Source organism: Passer domesticus, chromosome 2 (assembly GCF_036417665.1).
Source record: "Passer domesticus isolate bPasDom1 chromosome 2, bPasDom1.hap1, whole genome shotgun sequence".
Taxonomy (NCBI): Eukaryota; Metazoa; Chordata; class Aves; order Passeriformes; family Passeridae; genus Passer; species Passer domesticus.
In genome coordinates, this window is record NC_087475.1 from 101,401,590 (window position 1) to 101,427,901 (window position 26,312).

Consider the following 26,312-nt stretch of genomic DNA (forward strand, 5'->3'; position numbering starts at 1 on the left):
GGAGGCTTTCTTTATAACCCAGAGTAAGGAAGGGCCAGTGCTGAGGGAGAGGAAAGGGGTAAGAATAAAAAGGAATGGAGGGTATGCCTGACTGAATTAATTCTTCTCTAGGATTGCCTCTGGTACAGCTGAAAACACGATCCTGGAAAATGTAATTATAGAAACTGTACTGCCCTGGTTGGATAAATCTCAAGGTCATCTGATGATCACTGCAAAAGGACTGGCCAGATACTGCTGCTGTTGCCCTGGCATCATGAGACCGTGAGACCTTCAATTCAGCACTGAAATATGCATACAAAATGGGGTCATACTACCTCTCCTTAACAACCATCTCTCCTGAAACTGCCTTAAGAAGGAAATGCACAGCCCAGCAGTGAGGAGGTTCAAAATGCCTGCACGGCTTCTTTTTTTTTTTTTTTTTTTTTCCTTTTCATTGAGAACATTAAGCTATTAACTCTAATTCCCTCAGACGCAGAAGTCTGCAATTAATCTCACATATAAGACTTCGCAGAAGTTTGCCTGAAGGACCAAGTGTTGGCCTGAAGCCAGTTCTTTCATTTCTGAGTCCTTTCCATTCCTTGAGGGAATTCTGCATGGACAAGCTGGATGCCAAAGTCCCCAGAGAGAAAAGAAGAGCAGAGGATTTGTGTTTTTCACTACATCTGCTATATTCCTGCACAAAGACAAGTCCTGGCCTTCTCATCAGGTGGACACAATCCTTCCACTGCCCCCAAAAGTACTAACTGTCAAAGAAATTGGTGGTCATGGGGAAAGGTGAGAGCAAGGTCATGACTGCAGCTATTTCATTCTGGTCCAAACAGCTGTGCAGATCTAATGAGTGAAGGGTCTCCATTGGAGAAAATGGAGTCAAGGAGGCACTGTCCTGAGGCAAGTACAGGAGGAGGCACCTTCCTGAGCACAGAGCAGCATCTTCCCTAACATTTTGCTTCTGAAGTGTTTTCTCCAGTGGGGGTGCTTGCAAGTCTTTAAATTTTGTGTGTGGGATTAATAGAGTAAATTAGGATAATTATTTGTGTCTTCAAGCATTTATTCAGCTGTTAACCAAAATTCTTGATTGCAGTAGCAGTATTTTAACCAATGCAGCAATGCAAAGCAGTAATAAAAAAAAAAGAAAAAAGACTGTGATACAGTGGTCTGTAATAATAATAATCATGTTGCAACTGAAACAAGGAACATGGAAAACATACAGTAAAGGTGAAATCTCAGAAGAGTAAAAAGCATGAGAGATACCTTTCTGCTGTTCATGACCTTGGGCCTGATTCAGCTAGGCCACACAAATTTGTGTGCCCAGCTGTACTGGAGCATGTCCTTTGGTGCTCGCTCAGGTGAGGCTGGAGGGCTTCTGTGAGCACCTCCCTGGTTCTCAGCCCTGCAGCACTCCAGAGAGCCATTCCCTTCTGGGTAACTGGAACCTGGTCTGCTTGTCTCCATGGAAATACTACAAATATCTCCTGTCTGTCAAGCTGCTCTGAGGTGGATTTAAGCCTAGTATGTACTGTTTTGGTGAGGAGTCAGTTATGATGTAGAGTTCATGAGCAGGTAGCTGGCCAAGAATACACAGCTCAAGGGAAGTTATGGGAAAGCACTGGAAGACTAACAGTTTTGAACACAGTGTCTAACAACCTGAACCTAAGCCAAGTTCAATGGTTCATTAAACTCAGGTGACAGGATTTTGTGGGTCAAGGAGAAATGGATGAGGAAAAACGCTGTGGAAAAGCATTAATTTAATGATGCAGGTGAAGGTGAAGACTGTATGTGAACAAGCAGTGCTGTACATAAACATGTTCAAACATGAAAGGGAGATATAGAATAAGACAGTTTAAAGCATTTGACCTCCAAATTCCCAGATCAAACCTCCCTGCTCTAGGAAGGAAAAATTATGTTAGATTTAAAGGTGGGTGCTATAGGGAGAGCAGTGGTTTCTTGTCTCTCTGAAGATTAAAGGCTGTGAATGGTATGAATTCCTAGCCTAGGATGGTCTGTCTTGCTAGGACTTGTGTGAAATTGAATCCACTCTGGAGAATTCATACCAGAAAGGCTGCAGCTATACGCATGACATTCTCATGGATTAGAAAGATGAATTTTCATGGGCCAAATTACTTTAGAGATTCTGGCACTGTCATATCAAGGTGAATCCTATTATCCATCCGGGGTATCCAGGACAATATGAAAACACCACTGGGGTATGGAATGGAGAGGCAGCTAACTTGCATGGGAAGAGATAGTTGAATGCATCAGTGGGACAGAGGTCTGTGTGTACACTGTTTTTATAAACTTCAAAATTTAGGGCAGAGAACATAGGCTGAGCACAGTCTCTTCCTTGTCTTCAGTGTTGTCTTAGCTATATTCTGGAGAATATAAGGTTGGCTTTTAATCAGTGAGGTCCAGCTCAAAGAGGCAACATTTGCACGATGCATCCAAAATAAGCCTCCATTAGGAATCCTACACTGTTCCTCAACAGATGTTTTTAACTTTTCTTTGAATTCTTTCAAAAGGAAAATACATTGCCCGGATTTGCCAGCTACCTTGATGATTAATGGAATGTTGAGGGATCAGGTGTATCAGATGGCCTCACACAGGGGTCTGGTAAACAAGAAAGACAAAGCTGTAGCTCAGACATTGTGGAGACCTTTGTCTGCTTGGGGTTTTTTTCTCTTAGTTTTTAATGCTTCTTGTTGAAAAACTGTAGTGTAATAATTATTATATTTATGTACCAACACATGTAAAGGAGGCATGAATAAAATTCTCTTCTTAGGTCTTGTTCTTTGGCTATAGCACCAACTCCACAGTCATTTTCTCCTGCTGGATGTAGGATCAATAATAAATATATACATTTTTAACACTAGAGAAACCATGCCAAACAGTGCCAAAGAGGCCCTACAGAGAGTGCACAGGTTAGGGGTGTGTCAGGTAAGAGGAACATAATTTATTCATTCACTCCCTCTGTTTCATGCCTTTTAAATTATGAAAAAGTCACAAAAGTCTCCGCCTCCTTGCACATTTTTGAAAGAACTCCAAGCAGAATGACCTCCTTCTCTGTTCTCTTGGTGAGAGGACACCCTTCTGCCTACAGTGAAAGGAAGAAAATACTAGCATCTGCTAGTCCAGCAGACATATCAGCAGTGGAAGTTTACAGGTTTTGTCTGGTATTTTCCCTCTTCCTAAGGCACATGTTAACAATTTTGACCTTTCCAGTAATTTGATTCCAAAAACGGTGTTGGAGCAGCTGAGCCCTATGATGCCATTTGGAAGATTATTATCGCTCTGAAATCAAAGCAAGCAGCTGCTTGTTCAAGCCTGTATGGAGATCCCCTCACTCATGCAGATCCTCCTCTCTCATTTCTCAGTGTCCTCAGCCCTGGGCCTGCTGTCAAAAAGTTCCAGTCTTCTTGGCCAATGTAAATGACAAATATGCTGCCAATTCTCTGCATTTGTGTAGTACAAAAAAGCTGTAGGAGAGCCAAGCTGGTTGAATATACTAAAGGCAACCTTGCACCCAGATACCTAGGATAGAGGGGGCAGGGTCTGTAAAAACTTTTGTTCGTGGTGTGCAATTAGTTGAAAGGACACCTAGGCTATTTAAAGATAGATCAGAAAGTGTTCTCTTCTTGCCTTAAGCAGAAGCTGGCTCATGCAAAAGTTCTCCTTCCAGATTTGCATTTCCTTGGCTCCTCCCACAGTGTGAATAATCCCTAACACTTCCGTGACTCAGTGGATTTGCTATGGAAATCATGGCAATATTTTCAGAGTCATAGTCTAATACCTGAGCCCCGACAGGATTCGTGCCCCCACATCTCTGGCATTTTGCATAGTTATGTAACGCCTCTTACTCATGGCACTGAAGTCAGGAGTATGTCCGAGTTGTGAGGAACAAGTGAAATTTGGAGTAAAAATCCAAACCTCCCTTTCCCTCACTCTTGAAAACCTTATCATTCATGTTTGAGTATGCAACATTTTTTTAAAATGTGATTTGCAGATATCTTGCTCTGTTGATGACAGCAACAGGGTTACAACTTTAAATTTCTTATGCATGGCAAAATTCAAGTTTCTGTGTAGAAAGAAAATCTGATTAGCTACTTCACAAGACCAACATGAGCATCTGGCATTTCATCCCCTTTTCTCCTGGTCCCCTCCCTGTTTTTCCCTAAATGCTCAATAAGAACAGTAGCTGGGAGACCAGGTGTGTAAAAAAAGAGAAAGTAATCTCATTCATATAACCCCTTAAGCCCACAGCTCTGTTTCTTATATCAACTGAATATATAGCTGTTCTCAGAAAACTGATAATAAAAATAATTTTAGAGGTTCACTGTTCCGTGCAGAACAGTAGCTTTCCTCAATGCAGTTTCTGGTTGCTCCTTTATGCAAAGTATCCTTTCTGCTGTGTGTGACACAGATTGTTCTCCCAGGTTAAATGGAACACTCACAATGAGTGCAGAGGCCACAGAGCCTTGTCAGGGGGTGGCTCCACTGGGGAGTGGTCACAAAAGAACTATTCAGATATTTTTATGGGATATTCAGAGAGGGTATTTAACCTGGCTAACTGAAAAGTAGGAGTAAATCACCTTGCAGTGAATTCACATTTATAAATACAAATAGGATTTGAAAGTGGTAGGTGTGCATGGCTTCCATATCAGCCACAGCTGCCTTCTCTAGGCCATAATCATATTTTCTGAGAAGTTGTATAAGCCACTACTGCTGTCTGTAATAATAACAGTAGCACTGACTGTTCTGCTCATATATTCATATAGCCATGGTCTCTTACAGCAAGAGCTACCTCCCTTGGGGCTACAGAAAGCAGATCCACCTGCAGACTGCCATGCCGCAGCTGTTGAGCATGTGGGGAAGACAGAGCCAGAAAAGCAGTCATACATTGCAAAGCCACTCTCAGGTTCTGTTTCACAGGTGAAGAAACTGAGACAGATGGAGGGCAAGTGATTTTCTCAAAGTGATATGAGTAATATCACTGCTAGTGCCAGGTCTTAAAACTAATCCTGGCTTAGGCCATATTCTGGGAAGTGTACAGTAAACTGAACAGCAACATCCCTGGGCTTCTTGCTCTTGCCCCAGGGAGACTCACTGCAGACATGTGGCACAACTGGCACTGTGGGTGCACCACTGTGTTGGCTCTGGTCCAACAGTACTGCTGTGGGACCTTCCCCTTTCTTTCTCCCGCAGTGAGCAAGTAGTGATTATTTACATAGTAGGCACTCTTTCTTAAATTAAAATGATCCCTTCTGGGTTTTGGTCCTGTTCAGTTTGGTCTTCCCTTTTTTGACACATTATGTAGTTGGGTGACAGAATTATCTATAGGTAGCACTTGGCACTGGCAAAGACACTGACATTTCACAAATCAGTAGGGATGAAACAAAGGATTTGTTGTTTGCTGCTGCTCCAAGAATAGGCTGCACTGAGAGCAAGCACACCTTCTATTTCCCCTCTGCTCCTTGTCCCTTCAGTATCCTTTATCCTTCCCCAGTGCACTCTGAGCAGTAATTCCCACTTCTTTTCGTTCTCCATCAGTCCCTACAATTGGCTGCCCTGGGAGCACATTAAGCTCGGGTGCTCCATGACCTGATTGCACCAAAGTTTCAGTAGACCATGGGCAAAAGCTGAAACAATCACCTTTTTTTTCTGTCAGAGGTATTGCAGTGTGAAGGATCATGACTCTCACCAACCTCTCTAACTGTGAGTCTGGGGTGCACCAATCTGCCCCCTTCCTAGATCTTTTCTCTGCCATTCTGAAAAAATTCCATCTTTTTATTTGCCGAGTTCTAAGGTTCTGCTAGACTCTTGTCTCTGACTAAAGAGCTTGCTCACCCATGAGTCCTGTTTTGGACTTTCATCTTCCTCCTGTTCCTCCAGCTTGGCCAAGTTCTGACCTTGAGCAGATAGTCAGGTAGGCAGTACTGTCTGCAGAGAGAGTGAGGGCTGCAAAGGAGAAACACCAAGGAAATAATCCCAAACAATGCTTTTGGCAGTAGTTTATTTGCACATGATGTGATATCACAGAATCACAGAATCACTAGGTTGGAAGAGACCTTCAAGATCATTAAGTCCAACCCAGCCCTAACACCTCAACTAAACCATGGCACTGACCACCACATCCAGTCCTTTTTTTAAACACATCTTGGGATGGTGACTCCACCATATCCCCAGGCAGACCATTCCAGCAGTTTTTCTCTCTTTCAGTAAAAAAACTTTTTCCTAACATCCAAACTAAATTTTCCTTGGTGAAGCTTATGTATCTATCCAGGGCCACATCTAATCTTGTCTTCTTGTCTTTTCTTGTCTTGTTATTCTTGTCTTCCAGGAAAAGTGGTGAGGCTGGAAAACAGCCAAACAGACTAGCTTGTCTTAGGGCTAGGAGTTCTATGACTTGTATGGGTCTTTGATGGCACCCATGGATTCCAGGCTAACCCAGGATTCATTGTCTTTTCTAGTTATTCAGACTTTCCCTAGCAGTCCATCATCCTAGGAACCAGCTAGTTTCCTGAAAACTAACACTGTCATTTCAACCCAGTATTTTTGGCAGTCCTAGGACACTTCTCTTACTGTTTGGTATGCTTGGATCTGACCTAGATAACCCAGACAACTTTCCCATTGTTCTTTGAACAGCATAACCCTCTTTGCACTGGTTAGTTGTTAGGCCAAAATATAGAAATGCTCTAGGTGATGTGCTTCACTTTTAAAAGAGAAAGAGAAGAGCACAAATATACACATAGAAACTACCAAATTATGAAAAACAAGTGGTTTCTTAAGTTCTCTTTTCAGGTGGCTGACTTGAAATCCAGTGTTAATTCTTTATTGCTCCTGTCTCCTGAAAAGATATTTAGAAGGGAGAGGGAGTAGCACATTTCCAGAGCTAGATATTGGAAAGGATCAGTAGCTCCATCTCGTAGTAACACTCGTCAGTCAGGCGTGTGCTGTGTATCACTCAGTGGAGGAGTGCCTGCTCTACGGTGCAGCATCTCTGCTGTCACTGACAGCTTCAGTCCTGTATTCCTCACTTAACTTCCCACTGTGACTCTCCTCTGCACCTTCCATCCCCTAGTATCAGACTGCTCCCTGCTTCTGGATCATCCCCTTTCTTGACTGTGCCATGGGTTTTGTACCTCTATGCCTTTTGCAGTGTCTCATGCTGACTGCTTTTCACACTTTCAATCTCTTTTATTTCTCCTATTTACCCCTCCCTTCCTGGTGTTTTCAGCATTAAAATAATATTTGGCATGTCTTTGAAAAACATTTTTAAGCCAGAATCATATTTTCTTCAGGTTTTTATAGTTTTATCCATCTCACAATGCCAGAGGGAAAAGTGAAACTAAGCACACTTAGTGATCACCCTACAAAATATTAATGTCAGAAGCTGACTTCAAGGTATCTCAGTCTCAGTACATGGTTCTCTGGCAGGGCATGAGCACTGCACTTTCCTCAACACCACTTAAAACGTGGGAACTCCTGCCATCACAGATCAGCCAGTGGGTGGCCTGTGCCAGCCCCTTTGGAGCCTGCTCTGGTACAAAGTCAGCCAGAAAGGCAGGCTGGTGAGCTGTGTACAGGTGGGAGTCATGTGCAGGATTCCAGCACCAGTTTTGGGCATATCAGCAAGCAGCTGGAATATTGCAGTGTAAATCTTTTTCAGATGCTTAAAATATGCACAAAAGTCATGGATTTGGCAAGAGGGGAGGATGTGATAAAGTAGACAGATCTTTTCTTTGTCCTTTCTGATCTGTAGGATACTACAGTTATCTGATGCTGTGCTTTCAGAGCAGGAGCAGACTCTGTGTCAGCATCAACACAGGGCTGAGTGTAACTTGTCTACCTGGAAATATACACATGCTTTAATTTATTGTAATAGAAGTGTAATAGAAGGAAATAAACCAAAACATTTCCCCATTTATGAGGGCAATCTGTGTGTCTGCTGAGTATTGCTCCCCCTTGGACAGTGCTGTTGGATGGCTGTCAGCACACTGAAGGCTTTTACATGCAAGAGAAAGCCAACCTAAACTCCCCTCATCTGGTCTGGATAATCTGACTGATCTCACCCTTTCTGCCGAACAATGGAAAATTGCCTGAATATTTAAACATGTATTGTTCTTAGGGAAACAAAATGTTCAGCTAGTTTGGTTGCCTTAGCAACATTCACTTCTAAAAATACAAAAGACACAATCTACAAAATAAGTGAACGTGCGGAACAGGCAAGGAAAGAAAAATGCTTCTTTCTTCCTGACCCAGAGCGACTTCGTGGTTGGCAGAAATGCCTTCATTTAAATCTCAATGAAGGATTTAGGACGTATCTTCACACACTTGTTGAATACATTTAATTCTTAATAGTTTATAACATGGCTGATGTTCTAAAGGCAAGTCCCTGTGACATCTCTTTTCCAATGGCTCCAAACCTATTCTGTCAGTGGCCCTTTAAAAAGATGTAACTCAGAAAGCAGAGATTGCACCAGAAGAAAATAACAGGTCACTGCAAGGGTTGCTGTGTGCTGTGGAGCAGGAGGGTTAAAACAGTAAAAGTTGATCAAGAATGATTAAAGGCCAGCCCAAGATGCATCTTGCAAAGGCAAGTAAGAGAAAAAACAAATTATTCCCTTGTGACATGATGTGGAAAGGACCTGTGCATGCTTGGGGGAAAAAATGAGGGGATCCTAGGTGTGTCCCAAGGACAACAAAAATTAAATTAGTAAAACTCCAATTTTCAGTAATTCTGACAAAGGAGAATATGGAGCAAACACTGTGTGTACAAAAAAGGAAATTACTGTATTTGAGATGAAACAGGAACATAAGCATCTTGATCAGCTCCAGTCACAGGGACCAGAATATCTCAGAATATTGAGATAACTGGCATATGAAATGGCAAATCTTACAGGGCGGATTTTTAATTAATCTGTCAAGTTGGTGGTGGCACTGTCTGACTGCAGAATAACAGATGCAGTGCTTCTGTTATCTCTAAGAAAATGAAAAGAGTGTAATCTAGGGAAATGCAGACCCATTCTTCTGACCCCCACAGTACTTACAGGTTTAGAGCCAATCTGTAGGAGGGAATAATTTAAAAAAACCACAGAGGCAAATGAACAGTGAGGAACAATGCAATATTAGTTTGTCAAAGGCAGAGCATGCCAGAATAGCTCGATATTTCTCTTTGATAAAACAACTATTTTGGATTGGGGAAATTATAGAGATCTTACCTGTCCAGACTACAATAAGGAATTTGACATAGTGCCATAAGTGAAATTAATATCTAAAATAGAAGTTATGAAAACGTTAGAAGTTAGATAAAGACCTGGCTGATGGGGAAACAGTCAGGTTGTACAGAAAGGGAAGGCATCAGTTTGGAAGAGTGGAATTCAGTTGCCGGCTTTCCTAGTACCTTAGCTTTAATATGCAGAAATGTATCAGCATCTGTAGCACAACACTGTTGTGGCTCAACAGCTGGAAATGCCAGAGAATGACAAAACTTGCTCTAAATAATATACCACACTGTCATTGCACAGTGACTGCAAGCCCCAAAAAGTTGCAAGTGTGTAAAGACAAATAATACCCTACAAAGTATCCAGAAAGAGAAGGAAGAGTGATTAATGATATGCAGGACTCAGGAGAGATCTCATCTGAAAAATGGAGTACAATTCTTGTTGCCCACTTCCTAGAAAAATGAGTTTCAGTGGGGGCTGGTGAAGAGTGAGCACATGTGACCAGGGCAAGGGAGGCTCATAACCTATGTAGAGAGACTAAGGGAAACTGCCTTTTGCAGCCAGGAAAGTGAAGGATGAGAGTGGCTAGATTTCCTCTCTATAAATCTATTGGAGTGTAAAAATCAGATACTACAGCTGAAGGACCTCCCAAGAACAACTGAGTCTAAACTGACCATAAAGGAATTTACTCTAGAAATTAAAAGAAAGCTTCTAGCCATCAGAGCAATCAGGTTTAGAAACAGTGTCTAATAGGAGAGGCAAGGAAGGAGGCCAGATGCTTTAAAAATATTTCACTCAAATGAAAGACATTTTGTTCTTTGGCATCCTGTCATAGCACTCAGTGACTGAGAGGCTTCCAGGGCTATATTTGCCTAATCACAAATCAGTTTGTTACCATCCATATCAAAGAGGTCTTTTCCACTTTACCTAAATTAAAGTCTGTGCTTTCAGCCACATCAGTAGAACTTAGGGTGCAAAGCAATGATTCACAGAAAACACCTGGTGGGAGGAGAATGACAGCAGGGAAAGGAAAACACAATTTCAGCAGAAAGCTGTTGTCCTTCCCTGATGCTGAGGGACATGCGATAACACCACGTTTGCCAACTGGGGATAAGCCCTGCAATGCTGATGCCAACAAATGAATACAAGAGCTTCCTGAAAGTATAGCAACTGCATATATTGGGTATAGATCCATCATGGAGACAAGCAGAAATGGATTCAAATTTCTCACTGTCTGTTTCTGTTCGCTTTCCTCCATGAAGTGTGACTTTGTTGAGAATGTTCAGATAAAAACTTTTTTTTTTCTCTGTTGTTGTTCAGCCTGGTTTTTATCACTTAGAAGGTAGTTGCAATCTGTTTTATATTCACCATGGCCCATGATATTTTGTGACTGTTCCTTTCTCAGAAACTTTTTACAGAAGATAAACTGATGTTCACACCAGTAGGATGACTTGGCTAGAGCTGTTTGGGCAGTCTGGGGTAAAACAAATACCAAGTCACTACTCCGTGCCTCACCATAAAGTCAATGTCTCTGCAACCCTTCTTCTGTGTTTCATTTTCCCCTTCCATTTCAGCCTGTTTCATTCAAGATCATTCATGTCCTCTTCACTCCCTTCTTCTCCTTGCCAGCTGAAGCACATGGCTGAGGTGCCCTGCTGCAAGCCTCTGTCCTCTGATTTCCCATTATTTTCCTGTTGCTCCATCCATCACTCTCATGGCTGTCACAGTTGTACATCACCACAGAAACAATGCAGTGGTGCTAGGATGAACACAGAAAAAATTAGTTACTACAACTCCAGCTGAGACAATACACATGTAGAAATGGAAAGAGGGCCTTGGGAGTGCCCTGGGCAAAATTTTTGGGTTATACGGTGGATAGAAGCTGATATGACACACTTGGAAGATCTTGCTCATCACAGCAAAACTCTCGCAATTAATTCCTACCTCCTGGTTCCTTCAGCCAGCAGCTTTTGCTCTGTGTTTTTTCTGCAGCATTTCATTTGCTGTCTACCCCTTGCCACCCCTCCCATGCCAGGCACAGCTGGTGAGTGTAATCTGTGATCTACTGCAGACCATCTGGCAAACAGTGGCACCACAGAGGTTGGGACACAAATCTCTGATGCTGTTACACAAGCCAATGAGCCACATTCAACTCCCATCAGTGCAATGTACAGAGGAGAAAAAAAGAGTTGTCAGAGAAGAAGGCAGTCCTCAGAATTAAAATTTATGTGCAATGTGGAAGGTGTTTGTCAATGCTGCTGCAGCCCTTTTGGTGAGCTGTGTTTTTTTTCTCTGAACTATCAGAACTTTTATGTGTTTCAGTTGTGATGAGAATGGAGACCTTTCTCATAATATATATGTTTTTCCAAGTAGGGAGTCTCAAAACCAACTGTGATATAGTGAAAATGATATCTGACTGTAGAGCTAGGCACAGATTCTTGCCTTCCACAATCATTGTGTTACTATCCCATTTATATGGATGTAATTTTAGTGCACTTGCAGCAATTGTGTACAAGGAAAATTACTTAATTACACATAAATGTAGTCAGTGCTGTTATATATTTTGATATATTATTAATCAGCCAGATCTACAGATGAATCAAGTAAATATTTGTCTCAGAAAAGTGTGAGGGCAAGGTGACATGGGTTAACATTTTATCCAGCTAACATCACCCTGCAAAAAGATTGAAATTGATCCCAAAGTAATGTTATTAAAAGGAGTTTAGCGTTTGTGCTACTGTGCCACAGATATATCTCCCTTGGACACTGATATAGTGGCCAGAGATTAAGGTGTGCTCTCCCCTCTTGTGCTTCTAAATAACAAGAGAAGCAAGAGACATAAAGCTGGATGTTTCATGTCAGTGCTTATGAACTTGCTGTCAAAGATGACGGGTGCTTGGTAAGGCATTAAAGGTTTTCTACAAAATACTGTGAAAATACACACCAAATGATACATACATTCCTCCTTGCAAGAAATGAGAAAAAGTAGAAGGAGAAAGAAAATGTTATTTAATTTATATAAACAGGAGGGAAAATAAAAGCACATACAAATTTTTAGTCTATTTTTTAGTTGATTATAAAGGAAAAGCAGTGAGCTGTGTCTGTTTTTTTTGTTTTTTTGGTTTTTTTTTTTTTAATAAAGACTGAATTGCTGAGGAACACTGCTACACTCTGCCTCAGTGCAATTCTTTTGGTCAGTTTTCTGCCTGCTTTACACCACAGACTCTGACAAAGCTGGGACCAAAGATCTGTCCCACTCTATCCATTTTCTCTCCATCCTCTCTTCCAGCTAAAGAACTCACACACTAAGGTGAACTTGAGGGTTCATACCTCACTATCTCTACCACCACACCTCAGTCTTACCATTTGGAGAGTTATCTTTTTTTTATTGGCAAGATGATTAAAGGGCAAACTACTTCATATATACCAGCTGCTCATTTGCAACACTTTTTGCTTTGTTCAGGGAGGTTCTTCTTCCCTGGTATCTGAATGACTGATGTGGACTCATGCCCTCTTTTCTGAGGCATCACATCATGGTAACAAGAGAGTTTAACCCTGTGGTCGAGTGGTCACAAGCAATGTTCCTGTCATGTGATCCCCTCTCCCCTGCATGTGTGTTCCTGCTTGGCCTCTGTCATCAGGCTGCCTAATTGTCACATCCCCTTCTCCATCAACCATCTCCAGTTACTTGTTTCCTGCTACCCTTTCTTTGGCCTGTGATTAAAGTATCTGTGGGAATTCACTGGCTCGGGGACTGTCATGACAGGCTTTAATAAGTATGTGGTGTTGTAGCAATGCATCACTTTACAGTATGGGGATACAGCATAAGAAAAAGGAAGGGAAAGTGGTGAACTGAACTGCAGCAAAGGTTGTGTCAGCTCAAGGCAGATACAACATCTGTACACATTCATCTGTAGTCATGCTCTGTTGTGCTCTCCTCCTCTGCTTCTCACCAGGTGGAAGAACCTGCAAGGGTGAAAGAGAATCTCAGTGGGGAGACCCCACAGAGATTTTGCTATGTCAATTACAAAAACTACCCAGCTGTCACCAGCTTTTTCTTGTAGCTTTGATTGCAGTTACTGATTTATTCCTATACCTGGGGGCAGATGTGAGTAAGACAGTAATAATGTCTTTACTCCTCTTCCCTCTTTAAAAAGGAAAAATGGTCACGAACTTGGAGCTCTTATTTGACAAGGACAGGAACTGTGTAGGGTTCCTTGTTAAAAAAAAACCAAAAAACTGTCTTTCTATGTGGCTGCTTCTGCTCTCTCACTGTCAGAAAATGTCCTGAGCCCAGGAACATCTCTGCAGATTGACACTGGTTAGAATCATAGAATTGCCTAGGCTGGATACAACTTTTGTGATCATCAAGCCCAACCATTAACCTCACACTGCCAAGTACAACACTAAACCAAGACCCTAAGCACCACATCTACATGTATTTTAAATACCTCCACGGGTGAAGACTCAAGCAATTCCATGGGAAGCCTGTTCCAATACTTGACAACCCTTTTAGTGAAGAGATTTTTCCTAATATCCAATCTAAAACTCCCCTGTTGCAACTTGAGGCCATTTCCTCTTGTCATATTGCTGGTTACTTGGGAGAAGAGTTTTGGTCTCCCTTCAGGCAGTTGTAGAGAGCGATAAGGTCCCCTCTGAGCCTCCTTTTCTCCAGGCTAAACAGGCCCAGCTCCCTGAGCTGCTCCTCACAGACCTCCATCAGGTCCCCCACTCTTCTCTGGACACACTCCAGCACTTCAATGTTTTTCTCGTAGTGAGGAGCCCAAAACTGAACACAGGATATGAGCTGCAGCCTTACCAGGAGGGTACTCTCGGTTGAGGGGGACAGTTCCTACCCTAGTCCTCCTGGCCACACTATTGTTGATACAGGCCAGAATGCTGTTGGTGTTATTGGCCACCTGGGCACACACTGGTTTATGTTCAGCCCCTGTCAACCAACAAGCCTGGGTCCTTTTCCACCAGGCATCTTTCCAGCCACTCTGCCCCATGCCGTAGTACCCAAACTATTGCTTCTACTGCACAGTGTCTGCCTGGGGCCTGGTAGGAATGAGAAGTGAAACTGCCACTACAGTTGAAATGTAGATCATGAAACTTGGTCTTGAATGGACCAGGTTTCATGCAGAAAAACAACTTTGTTTCAATATATAAACCATTCATGGGACCATATGGAGGGACAGGGAAATTTTTGCTTGCTCAGCTTTCCTGCCTGAAGCCAAGAACTCCCCCAAGGTTTGAAAGGTTTTGAAGATAGGGTGTGTGATATAACTAGAAGTTTGTACTTTGTAACCAGCAGTTTTCCTCATAAACTGGCCTAGAAGGCATTCAAGTACATGGGAGGACCACACATGCACCATGCTGTGACTGTGAGCAAAAACAATTCCTGCAGGCTTGCAAGCATAGCAAATCTCCCCAGCCAAACCTAGACTCCCCTGAAGTCTTTTTCTGTCTTGGATTTCAACGGAGCTGGAATATTACCCCTGTATCTACTTTCATTAGATAACCTTTTTTAATCCTCCACACTGTTTCTTAGCCAGCAGGCATCCCATAACATCCATCTGACCAGTACCTTCTTCCCATTTAGAATCCTGACCATCTTCTGCAAGAAATCACTTAATATGAGTTACTGCTTTTTCATTATGTGATTATTTTAGGTATTTCTAGGGCTTTTCCTAATCTGTCAGGATATGCTATATCAGCCTAAACCATGTCTCTGTGTTTGGTCCTACCAGAAAGATCCAGCTCACATCTGCTTCTCACAGGTGAGTGCCTCCCATCCCTTGGTGTGCATGGAGATGAGCATGCATGCCTACACAAGCATCCCATGGAGGTGGCCCATTTAACCCCTTGCATTAATTCCAGAAAATCTGGCTGGATCATAGCTTTGCAGTAGGCACCAAGAAAAGCTATCCTGAAAAGCTGGCCTTTAAAGCCATGAACTGATGATGTTGTCAGCACATAGTGTTCATTCCCAAGTCATGAAGTTTATTCTGGGACCACTTTAGAGCTTCAAAGCTCTTCCCTTGCCAGGAAAATATCTGTGCTGTTGAGCTCTCCTTCAGATTCTCTCCACATGCCATAAAAGAAATATTCAGAAACCTAATCTGAGGGGGATCGGGATACAAATTCTCCTTGTCTTCATCAGCTTTATGGGACACGAAATCTGAGGGTCCTATAGAAATCAGGCAGCTTTTCTAATGCACACCAGCTGTGTCATATGCCTCCAGCAGGGAGGCAAGTGCTCATGTGTCCCTGTTGCTTCAGACTCCACCCTTGCTGGTACTCTGCTCGCTCAGAAGGACCCTATGCCTGTAGCTAGGACCGCTGCTAGGTAAGCAAATAGGAATGACATTTTCCTCCCTTGGAAAAAGAGCGAGAGGCGAAGGATGGTCTTGTGACTGAGATGCTGAGCTGTGACTCAGAGAAATAAAAATTTCTCTTCCAATCTCTGTTGCTCAATTCTTGAGTGACCTTGACAAGTCACAGCTACTGTTTCAATTCCTGGTTTTGATGTGGGGAAAATAATGGTTTCTTGTTCTTTTGCCTAACTGTGTCAATGTTCGACTTTTTGTGCCACGGACTTCCCTCCTTTGTGTGTCATCCAGCACATTTAGCCCTTAACTCTGGGTGAGTCTTTAGGTACAATTATGATATGCCTAAGCAGGAACAGGAGTGGAGCCTGTGGAGTGGAGCATGCATGGGCAATACACTGATTCTGACAACTTCCTGCTTGTCCTGTTCTGTTGGTGCATTTTGACTCAGCAAAGGCTGGCACAGTCCACTGAGCATGAAATCCCTGCTCTGAGCTACAAATAACTACCCTAGCCTCAAAAGGATGAACAGCAGGTGCTAAACATTCACTGTCAGGTGCTACATTGTAAGTGAAGACAGAGTTTAACCTACTTTTTTTACCTTATCCAGGATGTTGAGATGTGCTCTCAGTTCTGCTGACACACACCTGAGGGGAAAAGCTAAATCAAGCTACATAACCCTCACTACAGAGGGCTTATGGGCCATCAGTTGGAGGACCAGAGAAATGCCAAATGCCCAACAGTATTGATGGCAGCAAAGCAATGTATGTTTTGGAAATTATATATAAAATTCCTGTCATTGTCAGGGAGGTCTCTGAAAAAACAGAAGCCACTTCTTCAACACAGACTGCACTGAGAAATCAGGTGGGAGATGAGGGGAAAATATATCTCCATGAAAAAGAGGTGTTTCCCCAGTAGGAGTCACCTGTTTGGCTGTTTTTGGGCCACGTGATTCCAAGCTAAATCAGCTACTGAGGAGGACTTGATGTCACCAGAAATCAACAGAAGGGTAAAGCCCTGTATGAAGGGGAACCAGAAACAAAGCAGCTTAAAGGTGTGACCCAGAAGGTTGCTGCTTCAGAATCTAAACCTGGGTCAATTCTTCTATACCCTGAGCAGAATAAGTCCTGTGGGATGGGACAAGGGGAACTGTGAGTACAAAGCTGGAGGAAGGACAACGGAGAAAGATCTTGTAAAGAAAATGAATGGGAAAAAAGGAGTAGAGATGAGAAGGTTTGAGAGAATGGGGTGAAGGAATGAAGTTAGGAAAAGACCAAAAATTGAGAGGCGGTAAAAAGACAGATTTTTTGTGGCCTGTGGAGATGCAATTGTTGAGCCAGGTGTACCTGGAAGCACACCTTGAAAGATGTATCTGTGGCCCACCTGGTCGGCCTTCTAGAGGAATATTTTATGCACTCCTCTTACTTTTTGGTCTGGATTAGGAAAAAATGTTAGGAAGACTCAGTTCTCTTCTGTAGGATCCCTGAATACCAGAGAAAACTAAAATCAAACTGTTTTCCCAAACACACTTATAAAGAGTGGCATTTTTTCAATGCTTTGAATTCCTTAAACTCTTTTCTCTGATTTGAATAATCCCTACAAAGCTGTGTGATTTCAGGTATATCTTGCTGACAGCAAAGGCAAATTTAGGGTATGATGCAGCTTTACAGAGATATGCTAAGCCCAGAAGGACTTCTTTCACCAGGAAATAGCTTTACAGGCTCTTCCTCTTTTTCTATGCCAGTTTGAAGCTTAGTGCTGGCTTAGATCTAGTATGAAGCTTCAGTCTTTGCTTCAGTCTTTCACCTAAGCCAGCCATATGCTGATTCTTCCTACACAAAGTATTCTCTCTGTGTGTGTGTGTGTGTGTGTGTGTGTGTGTGTGTGTGTTTGTGTGTGAGGTTCCTCAAGATCCATGGCAATTAGCATCATAGTTCCTTGTTTAATTGGAAGTTTCTCAGTTGTCAGAGGTTCTTTGTCAGAGTTATGGGTTTAACCAAAGTTCAGCTTTCTTTTTATTTAGTTAGTGTAACTTTCCCTGGTGGTTGCTGAGAAGAGTTTTAAAACATGAAAATTGGAAGTTTAAAAGCCAGAAAAAAATTAATTTTGAAATAATAGTTTTAAGTGAATGCCATCATTACTAGTTGCCTAATTTGTAATTTTTAAACAGATTGTGTTTTTCAGATATACTGGAAAGGGAAAATGTGATAGTGGCCAGTATGTTTGTGTAATAAATTTTCTGCAGCTTGTTAAGATAACTTAGGTAAATGTGTGATACAAACTGTCAGGTTACTTTCTTTGTGCGTATTTTTTTTTTCCAAAAAGCTGTTTACTTTGAAATAGAGTGGCCAAAACAAGTAAAAATCTTCACAAAAGTAACTCACAAATGGAAGCAAAGCTGAAGGATTCTTAGAATTATGCAATGTCCATAGATAAACCTATTCTATTGTCTGAATGGATCACACTAGGGTTGCACATGTGTTCTGGCACTTCCATCAGCACACCTCCCACTTTTAAAAAGACTTAAAATGTTGTGGTATGCTATAACAACATGTCAGAAATTGTGCTGCCCAGATCCAGCAATCACCTTTGCCTCTGACTCCTGCAGAGTCCCCTGGTAATCCTGGTAATGCACAATGACATTGCTCCACACATCCAGGTGTTTTACTTGGCCCTCCAGACAAGCAACAATGTCCAATCCCAATTAATTTTTGACTGCAGCATCAAAACCAATCAGACTTTAAAACACTTCCTGACTAAATTAGCAACCTCTATTTACTGCTGCTTTTACCATAATTCATTAATAACACTGAAGACCTTTCACTTTGAAAGCACCTCACTGGCTGTTACGGGCCACAGCACACATTATGGAAATACAATTGCAGAACAGCAGCCATATGTGTGGCTTGGGTCCTGGCTCTGTCTGCCATGCCTAACAAATCCAGTCTGCAAACCTAGAGAGCATCTAGGAAGTTTCATGGTGTTTGTCCCCTCCAAGCCCCCAGGAGCGGCCAGCAGGTACGTTCTCACCTGCCTGCAACCTGCCAGCAGCCCATTCTCCTGCTGATACAGCAGTGCTCAGCCTCAAGCAAGGCCAAAGTGGGACAAGACTGAAGTGCTGCTGGCAGTGGAGGTGTGGAGCTAGGACATGGGTGTGCCAGGACACTTGGCCCAGCAGAGCCTTTCTTAGTTTTGCTAGCACAATGAGGAAACCTCAGCTGGCCTTGATGCAAAGGCAAGTTGACTGCTGTTTTATTACTGATCCTTCATGTAGGTTCTCAAATGTTCCCCTTCCACTTCCATCTGGCTCTGGATAGAAACCTATCAGCATCTGAACACAAGGCTGATGAAACCTGTTACTTTCTCCTTCCTTGCAACATGAAGTGTATGGAAATGTAATTATCAATAGGAGGGACTGTCCAGAATAGCACGGGTGCAAAAATAGTATGTCCTCTTTGTGTGTGTGTTTTCCCTGTGACACCCTCCTATTTCATAATATGGTCAAGGCAGGGTTTCTCTTGTTTCCCTGCTTGTGCAGAAGTCATTGTAGATGGTCAGGCACCGTGTGAAATACTCCACATCTACCAGGAACCCAGATCCTGGCTCCTGTGCAGTCTGCAAAACTAGAAATCAAATCCACTGGGCAACAACAATAGAGGTTGCTCAGCTAGAAGACCTGACTCACTATCAAGAAAGAAATTAAAAATTATTGAAATGAAAAGCATTTATCTTAAAAGCCCATTGGACGCTAATCCCCAGGCTATCTGGCACCACAGTCAGTCTCCATCACAACAGCATCCACACAAGTTGTAATCAGGACCAAGTGGTCACACTGGTGGCTTCTTTCCACATCTCCCAGGCTGCAACACAATAATAACAACAGCATCAATTGCATTTCATATTGTCTGCAACCTTAGAAACACCAGCAGAAAACAAAATGGTATTAAATAGGCTGTACCAGTGAGACAAAGCTGATTGGTGGCCTAAAGGGTATATGAGTAAAGATTTAAATGGTCATTTTGGTGTGTGCTTAACTAAAGTTACAGCCATCCACAGCCATCTACACTATTTCCATGCTGGTGTTTATCTGGGCCCATCTTCTGGCATTTCTGGTGTTTTTCTCATTCACCTTGGTGCACTTGAGAGCTGGCAGCGCAGAGAGCACTGGGGTGACCTGAAAAAAGAGGGAGAAGTGCAGTTATCCAAGCCTGAAGAGAAGGACACAGAAACAATACTTGGCAGGAATACAGAAGTCTCAATAAAGAGATATAAGGCATAATGTAATCAGCAGACCTACAGTATAGGGCCAAAGCTGTTGGAACCCAGGACTTATGATGTCCCCCCAGGTATGAGAAAGGCGGACTTTTTTCCTTATTTCTGTTTTCCTAAATAGATGGTATATTATGACAAGACTCCCTTGGCAGTGTATTTGCATGAATAATGTGGCTGTACTGTACCCAAGTAAATAATATTTTGTTCTCAAACATTCCCAAATGTGGTTTGTGTAATTCTGAAGTCTTAAAATCCTACCTGCCTGGCAAAAGTTTGTTGCAGGAATCAAAAGGAAGTGATGCATCCTGCAGGGCAGGAAACCATCTCCAGGACTGCAAGTATGTGGAGATTCCAGGGCTGCCCAGAAGAAACTTCACCCACTGCGTATCTGAAGCTACTTGGTTGACAGTGGCTGTTGGATACTGTGTGCAAATTGCTTTAGGAAACAGAAAACTGTCAAGCAGATGCTGCTAGGACATTCATGGTGGGAGGAAGTACTAGGAATTTTTATTTAGGTACACTATTTTCAATAGTGACACTCTATAAAGGGCGTTTTGAAAGAGCTGCTCTGTCATTGCTTATGGAGAGCATCAGAAAGTATCTTCAGAGGTGTACAGCTGCAGGATACCATGTGACAGCATTGGATCAACACCTGAGCAGGGTTCACTTTAAGGTCTCCTCTCCAAATACTGACAAGTGGAATTCAAAAAGAACAAACAAGCAGGAGCAGAGAAAAGTGGAATAAATAACTAAAATATTATTTTGTGTCAATGAGAGAATAACTAAAAGAAACATGCTGAGCTATTTATTTCTAAAAATTTAGTCAGAGAGACCAGTTACCAGGCAGCAAACACCTCATAAGCTGAATATCTCTAGAAAGACAAATGCTATGTGGAAGTGGTTTGTAACTAATTAAACTGGAAATTTTTTTTTTTCTATTTGATGCTCTGTCATTGCTAACAGGAAAAACAGAGAGGATGTTACGGTAACTCAAAGGTTCTGGTGTGACTAAGGTACTTAAAGTGGCCCATATGGATTCTAGACCACCCACCAACCCACCCCAGCCCTTTGTCAAGTCAAAACAAAGCATTACATTTTTGAAGAGTTGCAGCTATGGCAAAAAATACAGGCCTCTAAAAAGCTTATTATTAGACACTGCCAAGATAGTTTTTTTATTATAATTTCTGTTAATTTGGCAACACAAATAAAACACCAATATTTTTTATTATGGTACGTGATGTGAGGTGGAGGCTCTTTGGCAGGTATTCATCTTTAGGGCTCATCTCTCATAGAAGATAAAGGGAGCAGGACATGGTGGCATGCTCTCACAGTTGCAAGTTCTCATGCATTCATCTCAGTGAGACAGATTCTCCTTTCTACAATGTGGGAATAGTCCCCTAGAAATGACCAGCACAGAGCCAGTGTGAGGTCATCACTGAAATGCAGGGTCATGGGCAGCTGCACCTTATAGAGCAGCAAGAGACATCCTGTTCCTATGCAGCTGAGTTTCTACAGGAGAACAAAAAAGTCTGTGGTGTGTAGCCAGGACTACTGCTCCTGTTCCAGATGGTCCACTGAGAAATTTTCTAACCTGAATGATCTAAGAGCCCAATTGCCATTTACATTTAAAATTAGACTCCAAAGCAGTTTGTGCTATGCCTGCAATTAGTTTTACAGCTGTTAGGTTTCTAGTTTTGAAATCAGTGCCTTTATTATGTCCCCAAAGATGGTCCTTTCCCCAAGTGTGGCTTGTTGGCTGAAGCCAAAGTGCCCAGGGGAGGTTCAGTCAGTGCTGTCCTCAGAGTCTGATACAGTGCCCTATGAAATATCTTTGCAGGGCATTTCTGGAGGCTGTTGCAACACTCAGTAAACCCTTGTATCATATTCTCATGACTCTGTTTTCAACAGGGTTCTTTCATTATAGCAGACAGCACCTGCGATATTCCGATTCTGGAGCCTTGAGGTCCCAGTGCACCTCTGTGCTCACACTTCTATTGGGACACATCATAGTTTTACTTCTGCTTTTATGGGGATTTATCTTTCTTTAGCCAGAAATTTTTGATTAGGATGAGCTATACAACACAGTTTACATCATGTTGAGTTTGTTTGGATTTTTTTGGGGCCGGGTCTGACAAAACCAGATAAGGAGGTTGAGCATTTTGAGGAGAAGCTGATAAGAGTGATTAGTTTCAGGCACACAAGAAAGAGAAACAATAGAACTGTTAGTTTCGTACCAGGAATTAAGAAAATGTGGGGGTTTTTTTATTTTTAGATATTTTCTGTAATCATCTGAGGTGATGCACAGAGGTGTTTTCCTGTCTTTGCAATTGTTCAACTCACACTATCCTTGTTGTCCTTGCTGTCATCTTGTAGCAATTAAGTAGAAAAGGTTCATAAGGTAAGTCCCAGATGAAAAGTGAAGGAGCAACACAAAGTGTTGCTCCTCTGGCTGCTGTGGGGTGAGGTGGCTGTGGTTCATGCATCAGTCCCATAGTTCCTAAGAGCTGGCAGGAGCAGATGCTTCTGAGCTCAAGTCATTGACTGCCCACCTGCTTTCAGCATTTGTCCCAGCCAAGTTCCTCCTTGAGGCTGTAGAAAGGATTCCTCAGGAGGAATGGAGGCAGGAAAAGTGCCACTTGTAGGGCCAGGATTAAAGGATCAGAGCTTGTGCGAGCAGTTTTGAGCTATTGGGACTGAACTCACTGTCTGTTCCAAAATAATGACAGCACGGCAAATTAGGGTAGGTTCTTTCTCTGCTGAGAGGATATTTTAGCATCTTCGACAAGTGGTCTAATCTTTGAAGCCTGATGCAATGTGTTCCAGCTTTTCATGACAGGGAAGACACAAGTCTGTAAGAAGGTCATGGAAGGGCAGAGTGTTGGGTTGTTTTTTTTTTTTTGCTAAGAAGTGTTGTTAAGAGTGGAGTCTTTTATTTCTGCCACTTAACTTGCGCATGAGACACCCAGAGACAGATATTAAGACATGGATTATGACCCAGGAACATGACTGAGCAGAGCAAACTCCTCAGTGAAAGAAGAGAGGGAGAGAATAGCTGGAGCAAGTACAGGTCAGCTATGCAGAAGAGAAGGAAAAAGGGCTGTAGGCTTTGAAGGCCAGGGACATCTGTGTGTAACTTCTGCCTGCTTTTCTGAAGTGGGACTGTAGGAGAGGATCCTGCATATTGAGACAATATTTCATGATGGCAGATTTTGGGAAGCCCTCCAAAATTGTGACAAGCCAAATCGCAAGAACTCTGATGGATGAATCTCCAAGTGTTGGAAATTATGTGGTTTATCTGCACAGAGAAATTGCAGAGGCTTTAAATATCCTGGAGTCAAATCTCTGTGATCTCCACTGTGAATGAAGATTATATTTGTATAAAGGTGTATGATGCCAATACAACCATTTCAGTATGTGGTGGGGGGTGGGGAAAGAGAGAACACACTTCCAACTGAAATAGTTATGCCTATAGAAGAAAACAGTGTCTTGGAACTACTTAAGCAGAATATGTTTATCATACCAACTAGCTCCAAAAGGCTGCATTATAGTCATTAGGAGATGAAATTCATATCCTAGACTAAGACTACATTTGAGACTGTAATAAACTGCTAATGTCCTTTCTATTAGCTTCTGCCACACCTGCTAGCTCTAAGGAGCTAGAGGAAACTGTCCTGAACGAGGGGTAATTTTCTTTTTTGTTCTAGTTCCTCAGCAGACATGGCTGTGGAATTCTTTATTGGCAACAATATATATCATAGCTTCAGTAATTCACATGGGAGTAGATTTCAGGTTAAAAGTTACTTAGATAGACTTAGCATTTTTGCTCGAGTCCCCTGGCTTCCCAAGCAAACATGAATGAGTCTGGATTTTCTCAGATCTTCTGAGCCAAAACAACTTTTATGCGGCTAGATGGGCTGACTATATAGAGGTGTACAGTACCTTTCTGGACATACACATCTGGACTTGGGCTTGAGCTCCACTCCAGTGGAGTGTAAATTGATAGTGGAGTATGAGTACCAGCATATTCCTAGATTAGACAGAACTGATTTCATTTTCCTAATTCCAAATAAAATTCAGAAAACATTTTTCTAGGCAGCAGTAAAAGCAAGAGAGTTCCTCATCAGTACCTGAACCCTCTTCTAGGAGTGCAGGGGAGGATACCTTCTACAAATAGATGTCACAGAGATGGCTGCCCTGGCAAAACAATAGTGTCCCAAAATAGTGTCTGCCAAGGACCTGGCAGAGGAGGGGGAAAAGATCAAGTGAGTAGATGGGGTAGAGCTCTCTCCAAATTGATAATTCAGCTGGCACAGGGGCTGGTATTCTGAAAGGGAAGCTTTGGCTGCCTGACTGCCAGTTTCCCTGTCTGGTGAACAAAGAGTTTCAGTGTGGCTTCATCATGATGTCTCTTCACCTTTCACAGGACCTACAATTACATGAACTCACTAAATAATCACTAAACGTTCTCCATTAAACCTATAATACTTCAGCAAAGTTGTAACCAGTTTACAGTAAAGCTGCTAAAGTAATCCAAATCTCTTTTCTAGCCCATGTAACTTAAAAACAATGTTATGTATTTGTCTGAGTGTAGATAACTGTACATTATTCTAGTTTTATATAGAATAACAAAGACCTATGTAGTTCAGTAACCCATATACAGGAAAAGGAATTCAGCTTAACTCTCCCACAGAAAAGTGCTGTGTTTGACTGTAGCAACCCTGCCTTAGTTTCTTCCCTGTAATGAGACCAGATGTGCTCCTGTCTAGGCTTACATATTTCTGAACGACAGACAAAAGCTAAAGGTTGAGAGCAGCTTTCTTGTTTGCACTAGGAAAATTGAAGTCTACAATGTAAGCAGCTTATAATCTGAAATATTTATGCATTCTTCCCTATAAAAGCACCTATCCTCTCTGTAAAAGTACAGTGAAGCAAAATGCACTTCCTGCTGCTTAAAATGGTTATCAAGGGCCTCTTAATTGATTATTGTGAATTTCAAATTATTTTCTTTTTTAGTTCTCTTTGCTGCATCTTTTGTCTTTAGAGAGCAGGTCAGCCTTCCTGGAGGGCACACAAAACCTCACTGAATGCAATGCTTACAAACAAGGTCCATTGCAGAAAATGACTTCTGGTGTCAAATATTTTGTATTAAAACTGTCCACCCAGTGAACCCTTCTTATTCAAGTTTATTTTGATATTTGATGAGTTTAGGACCACAAAAAAAAAAAAGCAGAAGTACACAGATCAAAATCCTACTTTATTACTTGGGCTACTTTGTGTCAGAGTGAATATTTGATAACTGGACCCTATGGATGGAAAGGAACGGAGGGTTCAATAATTTAAGCATTAGTCGATGTTTCAAAGACCTGTATTCAGTTCTTAGCTATCAAGTGATCTAAGTCTCTCCATCATCCATCTATGAAACACTTTCAACAGCTGCAGCTTTTTTCTGTAAGAAGTCTTATGAAAGTGAATGTGTCAGCACCAAGAAAATGTGTGGGTATCATACAGCTGTGTCAGCCAGTAATGCAAGCAATGTATTGGACAGTGTAGTGAAGAAAACGTTTTCCCATTTGCCATGTTAAGCTATGAGTCTTAGAAATTGTGAAATAGTGTGATTTTCCTCTTCCATAGATTTCCAGCATTTTATCATTTTTTGTAGCCTTCTGTAGTCCTCTCAGATTCCTTTCCAAGTCAGAAGATAACTTATGTATGCCTTCTGTACCTTGCACATCTGATACACAACATCAGGACATGTTGAAGAGGTGGTGAGAAGGTGTTGTGCAGATCCATGAGGGAACAGGAAATTTCCTGTGATGTCTCTGTCTATGAGAAAACCCACAGTTATAGAAATGTTTCTTACTTGAGCTATTAGGAACTTGATGAAATTGCAAATACGCTCATCTTTTCTTCCCTGAAGCTTCTCTCTAGCTTGGCTGAAACTCCAACAAATGCTTTCTTTGCTTGAAGGGAAAACAAAAAGAGAAGGCAAAAAATGAGAAAATAAAGTATCTTTAAAATGTATTTGGAGCTGATGCAGTAAATTTAGCCGCTCAGTTGCTGCTTTGCAGTTGTTGTTTCTGCCATCACTCACTAATGTAGTTGAAAAGCTAGCTACTGAAGTCATTGAATGCCTTTTCATTTATTCTTTCCTCTATTTTATATCCAGTATATATTTTCATAAGTTGGGCTGTCATTACAGTGAAGGTGAAATTTCTGTCCTTTTTCTAGAGACTAATTGTATAAGAAAATAAAACCCCTAAATATTTATAGATCAACTGCACTGTATCTGAGTATACCTAGAGTCTAAAAATACTGATTTTAATTAGCAACCTCTTTGGGGTGAGGCAAGAGCTCCATTTTTAGTTACAAGATATTGGTGGAGGTGGAACTCCAGGACAGTTTCAGGGCAATAAGTAGCACGGATTTTGGTAGCACATTTCCTAGCCCAGCAGTGGAGGGGGAGGGTTCGTGACTATGCTGTTCGACCTCACAGCAC

The 26,312-nt window shown here is 42.0% G+C and overlaps 1 protein-coding gene and 1 long non-coding RNA gene across 18 annotated transcripts in view; one reads left to right on the forward strand and one right to left on the reverse strand.

Annotated features, from left to right (window-relative positions):
- Positions 1-26,312, forward strand: part of LOC135294584 (uncharacterized) — a 255,789-nt gene that overhangs the window by 177,522 nt on the left and 51,955 nt on the right. For 2 of the 17 annotated variants that reach the window (XM_064410061.1, XM_064410063.1), the window contains one exon: positions 112-10,128. The exons of the other annotated variants lie outside the window; for them this stretch is intronic. Coding sequence is in view for 1 of the 2 variants with exons in the window: in XM_064410063.1 (XP_064266133.1) it covers positions 112-132 (21 nt within the window). In the remaining variant the exon portion in view is untranslated. Of the gene's footprint in view, positions 1-111; positions 10,129-26,312 lie in introns of those variants that run through there. 17 annotated transcript variants of the gene reach the window in all.
- On the reverse strand, positions 10,358-14,287 carry LOC135294591 (uncharacterized). The gene is made up of 3 exons (XR_010356676.1): positions 14,035-14,287; positions 13,074-13,181; positions 10,358-10,974 (listed from the first exon to the last, which is right to left on the reverse strand). It is a non-coding gene; the product is annotated as an uncharacterized LOC135294591 (long non-coding RNA).